The 16,851-nt window shown below is 40.2% G+C and overlaps 1 protein-coding gene across 3 annotated transcripts in view; it reads right to left on the bottom strand.

Moving 5' to 3' along the window:
- LOC121282617 (plexin-A2-like) overlaps positions 1-16,851 on the bottom strand; it is a 470,357-nt gene that overhangs the window by 131,003 nt on the left and 322,503 nt on the right. For all 3 annotated transcript variants that reach the window (XM_041196398.1, XM_041196397.1, XM_041196399.1), the window contains one exon: positions 11,439-11,629. In XM_041196398.1, coding sequence (XP_041052332.1) covers positions 11,439-11,629 — 191 coding nt within the window. The remainder of the gene's footprint in view (positions 1-11,438; positions 11,630-16,851) is intronic.

The raw sequence follows: 16,851 nt of genomic DNA on the forward strand, positions 1-16,851 counted from the left end.
AGGCTCAATGTGACACTACCAAGCACATATATCACTGAGGGGGCTTTCAATTATCAATTTACTTTTCATTGTTTAGAAACTCCAGGCTCTGATCTTACTGTGGCATTTCGTCAAGGTTATTGTAAGCTCTTGCATTCCTCAAAATAAATAAAGCTTAAGAAAATAAATAAACTGGAAGCATCACCCCAATCAGACCACACAAAGATAGTCAGTCAAGCTACATGCTAATTATATCTCCTGCAATATTCTGGCATTAAAAAAATATTATCTTAATATTGAATAACAGAAGTAATAAAGCCTGTAAAAACAGACTATAGTAATTCCCACAGTCTCTCATAACAATAGTCATCTTGGTGCATTCGTGGATAGTTCAGCAATCTCCTGTTTCAGAGACTCTCAGACTTTTTATTTTTGGTCTTTTAACCTATTTCTATCAGCATGAGGGGGATTCAGCATTGAGGTTTGGCACCTTTTATATACTTTTTAATTACTCTTTCCAGTTTGATCTCAGACTTCACCTGCAAATGAAGTGCATCTTTTATATTCACAGCTGAAATATCCTTTTGTTGGCCAATATTTTGGCAGTCCCAAATCAATCGTGTGACAGTAAGTCCAAAACAAAATAAACCCTCTCTTTATTTTTGGTCAGTTAACTTTATATTCTAGAGCTTTAGTGTAAGTGATGTCAAGAAGCTCTCTTCTCATCTCAAAGGTAGGGAGAAAAAATAGTGCGAATTCTCAATGAAAGATGCACAATATATTACAAATGTGGTAGAAACATTATTTTAAAAGGCATTGCAACAGTTCACCTCACAGAACAGAAAACTTTGCCAAATGCTTCTGAAGTGAACGCTAACATTGCAACTCTTTACTTAGTATAGCATCTTGCCTCCTTTATTCTACTTTAATGCTGGTGGTCAGACTGCCCACTAATGAAAAAACAAAAACAGAATTACCTGGAAAAACTCAGCAGGTCTGGCAGCATCGGCGGAGAAGAAAAGAGTTGACGTTTCGAGTCCTCATGACCCTTCGACAGAACTTGCGTTCGAGTCCAAGAAAGAGTTGAAATATAAGCTGGTTTAAGGTGTGTGTGTGGGGGGCGGAGAGATAGAGAGACAAAGAGGTGGAAGGGGGGGGAGGGGGGGTGTGGTTGTAGGGACAAACAAGCAGTGATAGAAGCAGATCATCAAAAGATGTCAACGACAATAGTACAATAGAACACATAGGTGTTAAGATTAAAGTTGGTGATATTATCTAAACGAATGTGCTAATTAAGAATGGATGGTAGGGCACTCAAGGTATAGCTCTAGTGGGTTTTTTTTTATATAATGGAAATAGGTGGGAAAAGGAAAATCTTTATAATTTATTGGAAAAAAAAAGGGAAGGGGGAAACAGAAAGGGGGTGGGGATGGGGGAGGGAGCTTACGACCTAAAGTTGTTGAATTCAATATTCAGTCCAGAAGGCTGTAAAGTCCCTAGTCGGAAGATGAGGTGTTGTTCCTCCAGTTTGCGTTGGGCTTGACTGGAACAATGCAGCAAGCCAAGGACAGACATGTGGGCAAGAGAGCAGGGTGGAGTGTTGAAATGGCAAGCGACAGGGAGGTTTGGGTCATTCTTGCGGACAGACCGCAGGTGTTCTGCAAAGCGGTCGCCCAGTTTACGGTTGGTCTCTCCAATGTAGAGGAGACCACATTGGGAGCAACGGATGCAGTAGACTAAGTTGGGGGAAATGCAAGTGAAATGCTGCTTCACTTGAAAGGAGTGTTTGGGTCCTTGGACGGTGAGGAGAGAGGAAGTGAAGGGGCAGGTGTTGCATTTTTTGCGTGGGCATGGGGTGGTGCCATAGGAGGGGGTTGAGGAGTAGGGGGTGATGGAGGAGTGGACCAGGGTGTCTCCTACTCCTCAACCCCCTCCTATGGCACCACCCCATGCCCACGCAAAAAATGCAACACCTGCCCCTTCACTTCCTCTCTCCTCACCGTACAAGGGCCCAAACGCTCCTTTCAAGTGAAGCAGCATTTCACTTGCATTTCCCCCAACTTAGTCTACTGCATTCGTTGCTCCCAATGTGGTCTCCTCTACATTGGAGAGACCAAACGTAAACTGGGCGACCGCTTTGCAGAACACCTGCGGTCTGTCCGCAAGAATGACCCAAACCTCCCTGTCGCTTGCCATTTTAACACTCCACCCTGCTCTCTTGCCCACATGTCTGTCCTTGGCTTGCTGCATTGTTCCAGTGAAGCCCAACGTAAACTGGAGGAACAACACCTCATCTTCCGACTAGGGACTTTACAGCCTTCCGGACTGAATATTGAATTCAACAACTTTAGGTCGTAAGCTCCCTCCCCCATCCCCACCCCCTTTCTGTTTCCCCCTTCCCTTTTTTTTTCCAATAAATTATAAAGATTTTCCTTTTCCCACCTATTTCCATTATATAAAAAAAAACCCACTAGAGCTATACCTTGAGTGCCCTACCATCCATTCTTAATTAGCACATTCGTTTAGATAATATCACCAACTTTAATTTTAACACCTATGTGTTCTATTGTACTATTGTCGTTGACATCTTTTGATGATCTGCTTCTATCACTGCTTGTTTGTCCCTACAACCACACCCCCCCTCCCCCCAATCCACCTCTTTGTCTCTCTATCTCTCCGCCCCCCACACACACACCTTAAACCAGCTTATATTTCAACTCTTTCTTGGACTCGAACGCAAGTTCTGTCGAAGGGTCATGAGGACTCGAAACGTCAACTCTTTTCTTCTCCGCCGATGCTGCCAGACCTGCTGAGTTTTTCCAGGTAATTCTGTTTTTGTTTTGGATTTCCAGCATCCGCAGTTTTTCTGTTTTTATTTTTGCCCACTAATGAAAGCTGGGTAACTTTGCTATTCATAGCAACCGTTTAATTGTTGAATATTGTTATCACCAAGCACTCGAAATATTTCTGCCCCACCAACAACCTGTTTTAGTTGAAAATTTTGTTCTAAAAAGTGATTACACAAACAGCGAGAGGGCAGAGTATCATAAACAAATGTGAAGAAAAATAGGAGCTGGACAATGACAACATTTTTCCACAGGTTTTTTGCATTCCAGCTGCCTGCTGCAAAATTTGAATTGCAAGCAAATCACTAAAGTCAGGTGTTAAAAGGAATTTCCAAGGAACACTGGGAGTAAGCATGTTGTGAACAACATACAGTCAACTGGGTGTTTCTTAATGGGCCAGATCTTGTGCTTCCCATGGCAGCAAATGCTACTGAGGGCTGCAATGGTACTGGGAGCTGAACTTGTGGTGCGTTGTTTTGGGTTCAGGGCAGCCCAGGCTGATGGTCCCACTGGAGCCTGTCAGTGCAAAAACTTAGGCTGTTTTCTGTGTGCTTACCCTAGTTTTCATACTGACTTACTTAAGGCTGCTTCAAGCAGATGCAAAGCCTTTCCAGGAGTGCAGCCCTTTAAATCAAAAGGAGCATCAAAACGTACCCTCAATTCCAGCTCTGCTCACACCCAGCCGCCCTGCCAATGCTCTGCTCCCCCTCTTTCCTGACACTTCAGGCTCTGCTCACCTCCACCCCTCCGTCTCGCCCCTGGATTCTTAGTCTCACTGATTTCAGAGTGGTACCAGGGTGAGAATGGGGGTGCGGAGGAGAACTAGAATTAAAAATAAATACAATCTAAGATTAAAAACACTCATCTGTCATTGCGCTGAAGGCAGACCTTGAGAGACGTGGTTTCGCTGGAACCATTAGGCCTCCCCGCTCACCTTGCTGATGGACCCATGCTACAGCCGGAAGAGCAATAAAGGGAGCAACCTATTTTTAAATGCAGTCAGCAATGTAAACCACAGATTCGCCATTGCCAGGAAGATCCGGGCAATTAATCCTTTATGTTTCCAGTCGCTTTACTCTCCCTCGCTGGATGCTCACATAACCCAGTCAATGTAGTCAATCTGCTGAAAGATGATGCTGATTAACACTGCAGCACTCAAACACCATGTTCCCTCTATTCTAACCTGAATGTTACACTTGGCCCTTCATTATAATAATAGGATTATTAGTATAACTAGTCAACTGTGAGGGTAGCATAGCATCAGAATTAGATTTGATCAGAATACAGGACAAAGGACACCTCCTGAGCACTTCCCTGTCATTTAAGAGTGCTGCAACAGAATAAAAGTAAGGGTTTGCAAATAACTTGCAGCTCCTGATCTCTGCTTAACCAATAGGTTCCTGTTAAATATCATCATGATTGTCAATAAAGATACAAGATATTCCAGCCTTGGGGACAATCGTACTTTGCCTCTCATCAAAGCCTTCATTTTCTTTCAGGTAACCTTATTAACAACTGGCAGACTACCACAACCTAAAACAATGCCCTTGGTAACGTGGAATACTGATCCACACGTAATAACTAGGCAGATACCATAGTGGCAAACAGAGGAGTAAAAAGCACCAACTCAGCAAGTAAAGTGACAAAGGGAAACTACAGAAGATGGACTGTATGATGCTTTTTTTATATATAAGTCATAAACAATGTGACCTCAAGACTGCACAATATACACTTGCCAAGTCACTGGGCCATTTATTTTCACTTAATACCATACCCTGATCGTTGTCCTTTCATTTTGTTCTTCATTTGGTAACAAATGTCTTTTTTTGGCCTCGTTACGATTCTGATCGCACCTTATGATTTATAATAAATGTGCACAGGAGGAGTAAAAAATACAGCACCTTGCTCCTCCTTAAAACAAATTGCCAAAGGAACTTTCAGCACATGTGAAGAGCTTTGATACTCTTGCTCAACAGCCATAGTTGAAACTTAAACTGCTTTCTCCCCACCACAAAGATATGTTTAAATACAATTTTAATTTTGTTTAATAACATCTATCCATTTTCCCTCACTTAGCTATATGCAAACTTTCATTCACACACTAAGAGCTAGTAGTAAAAATGGATTGGTTTCTGGCGTTCTAAAGATCTGTTGGTTTATAATTTAAATAAATGTCAATAGCAGGATTACTCAGGTTTGTTAGACAACCACTACAAAGGGTTTTAGGGTATTTAGTTTATAGTTTGTGAGCAAATTCTGTCACTGAATGTTCAATGCAGTGAATACAAATCTTATTTGATTTACAATTATTCTTCAAGTGATCAAACAGCCAACAGATTTCTTGTAAATTGGTACTGAAAGACTGAGTAAACCTACTATTAATATATGGGGCTGAATTTAACGCCCCCCCCCATGGCAACTTTGGTGGCAAGGGGCATTTAATTGGGCAGGACAGGTCCCACCTGATTAAATGCTCTTCACTCACGTATTACAAATGTGGGGACCAGTTAGCTCAGTTGGCTACTTGATTAGCCTGCGGTTCAGAATAATGCCAACAGCACATGTTCAATTCTTATTCTGGTGAAGATAGACCTGCCACTACACCCTATCCTGGAGGGAAGGCAGGGCAAATCGCCCCTGACAACAACTGCCAAGAAAACAGCTCAGGATGAAACATCAGCAGACAATGAATCAAGGAACTGCCTTCAAGCAGAGTGCACATAACATGACATGATTGTAAATGTGTATGATAATCCATATTTTAATGGGTGTTTTATTGATGAAGATTGAAGTGTTCTAAATGCTTCTATCTTGGCTATTTTTCACCAATTATATATATGTTTATGTAGTATAATTATTTTATTGCAAATCCCAAATTATTAGAAAATGCTGACAGAGATAGACAGTCATAACTTAACACAGACTCCCTCAATTAATCAAATATATGTGATTAATTGATTTGGAGAGAGTGCCACACCATAGCAGTGAAATATTGTTGTTCTCCCTCAGGTATCAAAGACCCATAACTCAAGAGAGTGCAGGTTAAATTGAGTTATGGCCGCCTTTTGTATGAGTCAAAGAACAATCATACTTTACTGGTGAGCTAGCATAGCTTATTCTCCAGGAGAGAGCATTGTAAACATTAATTTTAATGAAAATAAAAATACCTGGAAAAACTCAGCAGGTCTGGCAGCATCTGTGGAGAGGAACACAGTTAATTTTTCAAGTCCGTATGACTCTTCCAGCCATATGGATCAAAACGTTAACTGTGTTCCTCTCCGCAGATGCTGCCAGACCTGCTGAGTTTTTCCAGGTATTTTTTATTTTTGTTTTGGATTTCCAGCATCCGCAGTTTTTTGCTTTTATCTTAATTTTAATAAGTTATGTTACAAGTCGATACATGTGTGCAATAGTGACAAGAATGCCAATCGCAATCACTGGCACATAAATAGATGGCAAGATGCCAAACAACCTATTTTCTCATGAGTGACAGGGTAAGGGTAAAGGGTACTCTTAATCCCAGGCAGATGTACAGTTTATAAATTCACTGAAACATGAAACACTGGGGATTTTATCTGCCTTCTCACCTTTAGTATCTTTGCATGATGAGTGTCAAAATTCTTAACTACAACTATGCTTAAGCAAAGTAGCAGCAAGGCTTCAAAACCTTGGATAAATTTTTGTACAGTTGAATTGCAAAGTACACTTGTATCACTCAATGATGTCACCTGGTTTGAAGTCACATTTGATTTGATTTGTAATCTGCATTAACTGCGCATGGGATTTCTCTTCAAAATTTATTGAAACAAATTTCCTGGTAAAAAGTCATTAGTGGAGGTCAACAACAGCTTGTAAAAAATCACTCCACAGTTATGAAAATTAAGTAATAAAAACAAAAAACTGTGGATGTTGGAAATCCAAAACAAAAACAGAATTACCTGGAAAAACTCAGCAGGTCTGGCAGCATCGGCGGAGAGGAGGAGTTGACGTTTCAAGTCCTCATGACCCTTCAACAGAACTGAGCGAATATAAGGAGAGGGGTGAAATATAAGCTGGTTTAAGGTTTTGGAGGGGGGGGGTGGGGGGAGAGAGAGAAGCTGGGGGGGTGTGGTGTGGTTGTAGGGACAAGCAAGCAGTGATAGGAGCAGATAATCAAAAGATGTCACAGACAGAAGAACAAAAGAACACAGAAGTGTTGAAGGTAGTGATATTATCTAAATGAACGTGCTAATTAAGAATGGATGGCAGGGCAGTCAAGGTACAGCTCTAGTGGGGGTGGGGTGGAAAGACTAGCGGGCCATAAAAGATTTAAAAATAATGGAAATAGGTGGGAAAAGAAAAATCTATATAAATTGGAAAAAAAAAGTAAGGGGGAAGAAACAGAAAGGGGGTGGGGATGGAGGAGGGAGTTCAAGATCTAAAGTTGTTGAATTCAATATTCAGTCCGGAAGGCTGTAAAGTGCCTAGTCGGAAGATGAGGGGCTGTTCCTCCAGTTTGCGTTGGGCTTCACTGGAACAATGCAGCAAGCCAAGGACAGACATGTGGGTAAGAGTGGAGTGTTAAAATGGCAAGCGACAGGGAGGTTTGGGTCATTCTTGCGGACAGACCGCATGTGTTCTGCAAAATGGTTGCCCGGTTTACGTTTGGTCTCTCCAATGTAGAGGAGACCGCATGAAAATTAAGTATTTCAATTGTCTTTTCACATTGCCCAATCATTCAAAATTCTTGTAGTTCTGCATTATCTATTGTTCTTCCTGCTTACCAGAGATAAGGAAAACACAAAGAAGGCTCGAGCCTGATTCCTGACTAATGAGAAACTTGAAAATTCAACTTCATTGTCAATGTCAGACCTGACCTGCCGCATGTACCCAGCAACTGCCTTTTACTCTATTCTGGGTTTATCTCACAAGCTGACACAAACCACTGCCCATTGTCATTACAGGTGTAAGTCTTTTCAATCAGTGAAATAGTGACAGTAACTGGCATGGGACAACACCCTAACCTTAAACTTGGGGGCAAAAAAATAGTTAAGAATATTTCCTGTTAGGCCCAGTACTTTAAACTTCAAAGCAATTTTTTTGAAAAGTGGACACCAATAGCTGTTTAAGAGGGCTGTAGCATATTATGTGGCATGACAGTATCCAGCTACAGACAGCCCTGAAGCTCAAGCAAATACCTAATTAAAATATAGACAATCACAACCACTTGTGAAATTTACACATCCCCTTGTTAAGGATGCACCATCATCAGTAAAGAGTATGACATAATATCTGGCTTGTCTTCTTGCTTCACCATGGACAATAGAAACATCGAAACTCAGTGGGTGTTAGACGAATATAAAATGGATTTCAATGACATTTCATTGCATTGTGATGGCTCCTTATTGCAAAGACCATGCCTACTTGAAACACTCAATGTGAAAAGCCACAATACAGAATATTTACCAGTTCAATGCACCACATTATTTGGAAAAGGCCTGTGCACTTGTAACAGGCCTCATGGGTAAGGCAGCCCTGTTTGTTACCTGCCTTGAAAATATAACAGCAGAAGCTGCTCAAAGACAAATGCGATCAGAAACACCATCTAAGCCATCAAACCAGCTGTAAAACTATTCAGCCAAGTGAAAGTGGGAGAAGGACTCTCCCCAACATGTTCAAACTTCAATTCTCCTGAGAGCAGATCTCCCAGCAATTCAACTATAAGAAGCCTCGCAGCTTACTGAGAATTCACTGCTTTTATAAGACCTCCACTCCAGCTCAAGCATCAATTTATCTAAGAAACTACAGGCCTGCTACAAAATAAACCAAAATAAATCTAATTGGAATCTTATTACCGACTCCATCTGTATCTAATCTTTTTTGTGCTCGACAGTGCTAGAGAGATGTCACAATCAAACCTCGGAGGAAGGTGTGTGATTTTAAATTATCTTTATTTTAAATTCACAAAGAATTGCTGCTGGAATCACTGAAATTGGGACAAAATTCTCATGGGCAAGAAAACTTACCAACACCACACATTAAAAAATGTTGATCATGGTCAACAATAAAACGCACAAATTCTGTCGGTGACATTCTGAACAATAACTTCAACATTTGGGTGGCATTTGGAAAGTGAAAGGCTCCAGCTAGTAGACAGATGACGCACTATTGCTATTTTGTGCAGCTAACAAGTAGTTATTTTCAACAACATGACAAAGTAACATTGAAAATACGTTCAAAGTTGTGGAATAAAGAAATTGTAGATGACAGAAAACTAATCACATTGTTGAACTGCCTCATTTGGTAAGACATGCCATCATACCTTCCCTTTATCTGTTCAATTGATCTCTGACATCTGTATTGGCTGGATGATGTAATAAGCAGTTACTCATTCTTTAACATTCTGGGACAGAAATTCATTGCAGGCATAAAATGGACAATATCAGATTGGTTGCAACAGAATCAAAGGTGCTGTGTATAATCGTCAGCCAATCAGATGTTGCCTGCTTTGCATCACAGCCCGAAACAAATTTCTACCCCTAACCTGTCTAGCACCTTTTGTTCTTGCTTTACTGCATTTGCGAAACTATAGTAGTAACACATCAGTGTAAACATGGAGGGAGCCTATGGCCACTTATCCTCTCTGGATGGAGAAAATTCGATCCATTATGAGCACACAACCTCAAAATCCCAGAGCTGAAGCCAACCTTACTGAATACTGCATTCAGTTCCTAACCTGACCAGCACATACAAGGGGATTAAACAGTATTACTCCTGTTACACTGGCTTGGCTACATGAAGTGGTATTGCTTTCTTCAAGCTTTGGAGAAGCAATTGCTGTGGATAAGTTTGTACACACTATCACGCACTGTGTACATATCTTCCCCTATGTAGTAGTATTGCTCCAAGTTCTAGTGGAATGCAGAGTAGCTAGTGTGTGGCATGTGTAACTGATAGCAGCCAAATATATCCAATACATCTCATGAGATAACTCTGGGATGCAGTATATGCTCAAGCTGTTTTGCACTTGAGCAACAGCACATTACTTCGCTGGACCAAAATGGACCACCATTTTGATGAGGTTTTGATGCCAAGAGAAATAAAATTCCTGCCTGGTTATTGGCACCAACAGAACAGTAGTTGACAATCTGGTGGTGAATGAGGCCTGCTCATAATCATTTATTGATCATATCATTGATGGAATGTATTCTATGATTAAAAATAATATGCAAACATGAAGGCAAATGGCAGAGGGAGGGATAACCAAAATAGATGCAGAATAATGTTATACACATTTAATAACTGCATACAGCTTTGATGGCAAGCAGTTACAAAGCTGATCTTCAGAGTGTCTTTGTTGTTCAAAGAAAATTGTAATATTTGTGCGCGAGTGTTCAATGATGCTTCAAACTGATTTCAATATTAAGGATACAGATTATGTAACACACCAACACAAGCAGTTATGTTACTTCAACAAGATTGTGAATGCATTTACAACAAAGCCTGGAAAGATTAGCGATTGTCTGGTAATCTCCTAAATTGAACAACTCTGGTTTATTGCAATAAAATTCTGAAAGTGTTAGTTTTGCAAGGACTAGCAGAAAGGGCTTTGACTCATTATCTGGCCTAAGGCTTAATTTATTCTCAATTTAGAGATCAAGGACAAATAAACACTGCCAATTTACAACCATAAGTCAGCCCGGAAGAATCATAATTTGTGAAGCTAACACAGCACACACACGTGCTGCAATGCTGAGGCCACAATATAACTTATTTTGTTGGCATTAACATTTCAGGTAGACAAATAAGCAAACTATAGATATGCTCAAAAAGTGTTTTAGTGATGGGTCGATTAAAATGGCTGACCTGCATGTGATAGCTCAGTCACCTTGTGTAAGGTTCCGAATGTTACATTTATATAATGAGCCAATCAATTTGGACTAATTAGATTTTCCACTTTGAACAGAGTTTAATTAGAGTTTGTGCACCAGATCAGAATATATGGGACCAATGAATGCAAGAGTTCACAATGGCTTATCAGACAAGGTTAGTGTTCATGCAAACCAATATGTGGCTAATACTGGTAGACAATATTTTGGTTGAACCTCTGCATTATCAGGTTATAAGTGAGTTAGAAGCAGTCAACAAGCTAACTATCCATTGCAACAGTCAGGTTTCTTGAATGACATGTGTCATATTTCTGATACTGTTACCCTGGTCTTATTTGAACCATGATAGCTTTATGAAACTAAATAGAGAAAAATAATAGGAAAGAAACTTGTATTGTATCACAGGCTTCATATCAAAATGCAGATTTGTCAAGAATGGACACTGAGGATACAGATTATGTAACACACCAACACAAGCAGTTATGTTACTTCAACAAGATTGTGAGTGCATTTACAACAAAGCCTGGAAAGATTAGCGATTGTCTGGTAATCTCCCAAATTGAACAACTCTGGTTTATTGCAATAAAATTCTTAAAGTGTTAGTTTTGCAAGGACTAGCAGAAAGGGCTTTGGCCTTTGTTCTTTGTGTATGTCACTCATCATCCACTCCAAGTTTTAAAAAAGAACACTATACATCAGACACTACAGGGCAGCATGGAGTAGGAGAAAATTATATTGTTCTTACTTTTGTAATACGCGGATTGGTGCACTTCACATTTTTGCTGGACAGGTCCAACCACTGAGAAGAAACGATAGGACAATGCTGCCTCAGGGTACATCTGCCTTCGCCACTACACCAGCCGCATTCAAACTTCTGGTCTGCTTTCAGACAAAGGCCACAACTCTCTCTCAGTGCATCACACTTGTACAGGTGAACTGGAACCAGATGAAATTGTATTTTCAAAATAGCAATATACAGTTTTAAAGGTAAATTTAAACTTCAGTGTTTAACATACAAACTATAATATATAAAAGCAAAATTATAATGTATAATGTGTTGATTAGAAATAAGAAATAAAGATTTTGAATGAGGTTAAATTGAACAAGGTGTAGTTTTTCAATATTATGTTTTGCACACTTGAAGAAAGTCTAATCAGAACTGGAACTAATGGATATCACTATGGTTCAAATAGACAGGGTTGCATTAAGAATAAAAACAAAAAACTGCGGATGCTGGAAATCCAAAACAAAAACAGAATTACCTGGAAAAACTCAGCAGGTCTGGCAGCATCAGAAGAAAAGAGCTGACGTTTCGAGTCCTCATGACCCTTCAACAGAACTGAGTGAATCTTAGGAAAGGGGTGAAATATGAATTCTTGGGGCCCTGGACATGAAGAGGCCTTTCCACACACCCCATCCTTCACAATCCATTAAACCATAAAGTGTAGAAAAATGCACAAAGAAGTAGGCTCATAGTACACACCAATTATGAAACAAATCGCATTGCAATTAAAAACATTTAAATTAAACGGAGGAGGGGAAGCAGTGGCATAGTGGTATTGTCACTGGACTGGTAATCCAGAGACCCAGGTCTGGGGACCCAGGTTCGAATAAATATCTGGAATTAAAAGCCTGATCAAAAGCATTGTTAATGGTCATAAAAACCCATCTGGTTCACTAATGTCCTTCAGGGAAGGAAATCTGCTGTCCTTACTTGGCCTACATGTGACTCCAGGCCCACAGCAATGTGGTTGACTCTTAAAAATGCCCTCTGAACAAGGGCAATTAGGGATGGGCAATAAATACTGGCCTAGTCAGCGACGCCCACATCCCACGGATGAATAAAAAAAAATCTAGAGGTTGCATGCAGTTTTTCTGCAGTAAGGCAAGTATTACCATGGTCCCATATTTGCACTGAATCCTGGGCACGGGATATATAGGCTCATATGTTAATCTACCTTGAATATAGGAGTTTGGATAAGTAAATCAGGCTAAATATTCGGGCAAGGGCTCACTTTATTTCAGTGTAGGATATGGATCAGTGACATGAAAAATCAACAATCAAGAAACGCTGGTGCAGGAACACTGTTCAGGTTGGGGGGCTGCCTTCATGCTGAGAAAGATGTTATGACATGGGAGAAGCATTATCAGAAAACTGCTAAGATCATTACTCTTCCTTACACATACCATCTGCTACTATAATTCGGAAGCTATATAAGCATTGCTAACTTTTAAGACCTACTTTAAAGCCTAACATTTTGTTCATTCTCATTAATTAAGAAAAGCTTTTATTCAATCTGCAAAATAATTATGTTTAGTTTTATGTCTCCTCAATAAACAAACACTGCAATGGAAATCTGAATTCATAAAGTTCAAGGCAGCATTCAGTGATGGGCTACAAACTTTGGTGGCAATGACTTGCATTTATATATTGACTCTAACACAAAAATATCAAGGTGCAACTAAAAGGCAAAAAAGGGAAAAAGGCAGCTATCAATCCAAAGGAGGAAAAAACTCATATGATCAGAATGAGGAGGCAGATTTTAGGAGGAGAAGGAGAATGATAAAGCTGGGTCAGGGGGTGGGGGGAGCAGGGAAAGGATAAATGGGGGGGGCAATTCCAGAGAACTGGAGCATCTAGGCCATTGAAGGCACGACCGCAAATCCTAGGGGCAGGAGGACATCGTGCAAGGTGCTGTGTTGAATGGAGAGTTTGTGGGAAAGTCGGGCGTTTCACTATAGCGCTGGAGGAGGTTTTAGAGATAGTGAGGGATGAAGTAAGGGAGGAAATTAGACATATCAGAGCAATATTGGGGTCAGCAAAGACAGGGCTGATTGATGAGTGGGACTCGATAGGGATATAACTTGGGCAGGACAATTTTGGATGCTCAAGCAGAAAGGAGGCTCTGAGGTCAGCCAGGAGGGCATTGGCAGAATTGAGTCTGGAAGTAACCAAGAAATGAACAAGGTGTTTAATAGGTACTAGGTTGAGATAAGAGTGGAGACAAGTGATGTTAGAGGTGGAAACAGGCACTCTTTGTATGAAGATGGTATGAGATCAGGGTCAAACAGGATACTGAGGTTGAAAGCAATCTGGTTAAGCCTTGTGGTGACCAGAGAGGGGGTATTGAGTCAAGTGTGAGGATACAAAGTTTGTGGTGGGGGTCAAACATGATGGCTTCTGTCCTCTTCATATTTAGCAGGAGAAAGTTACGTTTGTCCAAGATTGGATGTCACAGAAACCATGAAGGGGTCAAAGAAAAAAAATAGAGTGGTAGATATAGGTTTCATCAGGACACATGGAGAAACTAGCACTTATCCATGGAAGATGTTATGAAAGAAAAGGGTGGGAAACAGCAGCGACAGATAAACAGATGATCTATAAGCTCATCATACTTTTCACTCAAGGTGAGGCTGAAAAGTGCAGCGGCAAGAGGTTAAAGGAAGGGATTGTTAGCAGAGATAAACTACTAGCCCCAGGGTTATGAATGTCCTTCAATATGATTCAAGAGTAGTTGGTGGTTTTGGCTGAACAGAGTGGTAGCACTTGATGTGGTCAAATCAGATCTGGGTAGCTGACCAAGCAAATTATGTACAAGGCTATACCAGACATGGTATTGAGCAACGGGATAGGATTAATTGATAACCTCAGTGAAGGCACCCCTAGGTATCAGCAATCATAATATGATTGAATATTACATTTATTTTAAGGGTGAAAAGAGTGCATCCAAGACTCGTATTTTAAACCTAAATAAAGGCAACAATGAGGGCATAAAAGTGGAGCTAGCTAAAGTGAACTGGCAAATGAGGTTAAGGGAGGAATCAATAGCGGTTCCATGGCAGACATTTAAAGGAATATTTCAGAATACACAGAATATATACATTCCAATGAGAAAGAAAAATTACAAGGGGAGGGCCCATCATCCATGTTTAATTTAAAAAAGTTAAAGACAGTGTCAAACTTAAAGGAAAAGCATATAATTACGCAAAGACGGGTGGCAGGTTGGAAGATTGGAAAGAATGTAAAGAATAGCAAAGAATGACAAGAAGATTAATAAGGAGGGAAAAATTAGAGTATGAGAGAAAGCTAGCTAGTAATATAAAGACAGATAGTAAGAGTTTCTATGGATATTTAAAAAGAAAAGAGTTAACAAAGTGAACATTGGTCCTATAGAAAGTGCTTCTGGGGAACTGATAATGGAAAGTAGGGGATGGCCGATGAATTAGAAAGATATTTTGCTTCGGTCTTCACTATAGAGGACACAGGTAACATCCCAAAAGTAGCTGTAAATCAGGAAATGGAAGGGAGGAACTCAGGCAAATTACACTCACAAAGGAAGTGGTATTGAGCTGACAAATCCCCAGGTCCAGATGGACTTCACCCTAAAGTCTTGAAAGAAGTGGCTAGTGAGATAGTTGATACATAGGTTTTAATTTTCCAAAATTCTTTAGATTTGGGGAAGGTTCCATTAGATTGCAAAATAACAAATATAATTCCTTTATTCAGAAAGGGAGCGAGGGAGGCAGAAAGCAAGACACTACAGGTCAGTTAGCTTAACATCTGTTATAGGGAAAATGTTAGAAGCTATTATACAAGATGTTATAGCAGGGCACTTAGAAAAATTCAAGGCAATCAGACAGAGTCAACATGGTTTTGTAAAAGGGAAATCATGTTTAACCAATTTACTGGAGTTCTTTGAAAGAGTCACATGTGCTGTGGATAAAGGGTAACTAGTTGATGTACTGTACTTAGATTTCTACAAGAAATTTGATAAAGTTCCACATGAAAGGTTATTGTGGAAAATAAAAGTTCATGGTGTAGGGGGCGACATATTGGCATGGATAGAAGATTGGCTAGCTAACAGGAAGCAGAGTTGGCATAAATGGGTGGTCTTCTGGTTGGCAGGATGTGATGAGTAGTGTGTCACAGGGATCAGTGCTGGGACCTAACTTTTTATAATTTATATAAATGACTTGGGTGAAGGAATGGTTGCTAAATTTGCTGACAAAGCAAAGACAGGTAGGAATGTGAATTGTGAAGAGGATATAAGGATGCTACAAAGGGACATTGATAAGTTAAGTGAGTGGGCAAAGATCTGGCAAATGGAGTATAATGTGGGCAAATGTGAAATTGTCCATTTTGGCAGTAAGAATAAAAAAAACTTATTGTCTAAATGCTGAGGGATTGCAGAGCTCTGAGATTCAGAGGGGTCTGGGTGTCCAAATACATAAATCACAAAAGGCTAGTCTGCAGGTACAGCGGGTAATTAGGGAAGTTAATAGGATGTTATCGTTTATTGTGAGGGGAATTGATCACAAAAGTAGGGAGGTTATGCTTAAGTGGCACAGGGCACTGGTAAGATCACATCCGGAGTATTGTGTACAGTACTGGTCTCTTTAGTTAAGGAAAGATGTAAATGCATTAGAGGCAGTTCAGAGAAGGTTTACTAGACTAATACCAGGAATGGTCTTATGAGGAAAGGTTGGACAGGTTAGGCTTGTATCCACTGGAATTTCGACGGGTAAGAGGCAACTTGATTGAAACCTTTAAGGTCTTGAGGGGTTTTGACAGGGTGGATATGGAGAGGATGTTTCCTCTTGTGGTAGAATCTAGAACTAGTGGTCACTGTTTAAAAATAAGGGGTCACTCATTTAATACAGAGATAAGGAGAAATTTTTTTGTAGAGGGTAGTGAATCTTTGGAACTATGTTCCTCAAAAGGCAGTGGAAGCAGAGTCTTTGAATATTTTTAAGACAGAACTAGATAGATTCTTGATTAACAAGAGGGTGAAAGGTCATTAGGGGTAGGCAGGAATGTGGGGTTGAGGTTACAATCAGATCAGCCACGATCTTATTGCATTGCAAAGCTGGCTCGAGGGGCTGAATGGCCTACTCCTGCTCCTAATGCATATGTTCCTATAAATTTACATTTCTTGGACCTTCGAACAGCTAAGTTGCAGCCAAAATTAGGGGAACTGATATGGATGGCAGGCGGCTCATGGTTATTGAGGTAATATGACTGACTTTTTAGATCCCTCTCATTACCACCAGACAATCTAGATATTCGCAAGAAGCAGCAAATATTAGTCAGTTTGAAATATAGGGCATCCAGGTTTTCATCTCAATGTCTACGGGATGACCCTCACCATGAACAATCT

Source organism: Carcharodon carcharias, chromosome 9, assembly GCF_017639515.1.
Source record: "Carcharodon carcharias isolate sCarCar2 chromosome 9, sCarCar2.pri, whole genome shotgun sequence".
Taxonomy (NCBI): Eukaryota; Metazoa; Chordata; class Chondrichthyes; order Lamniformes; family Lamnidae; genus Carcharodon; species Carcharodon carcharias.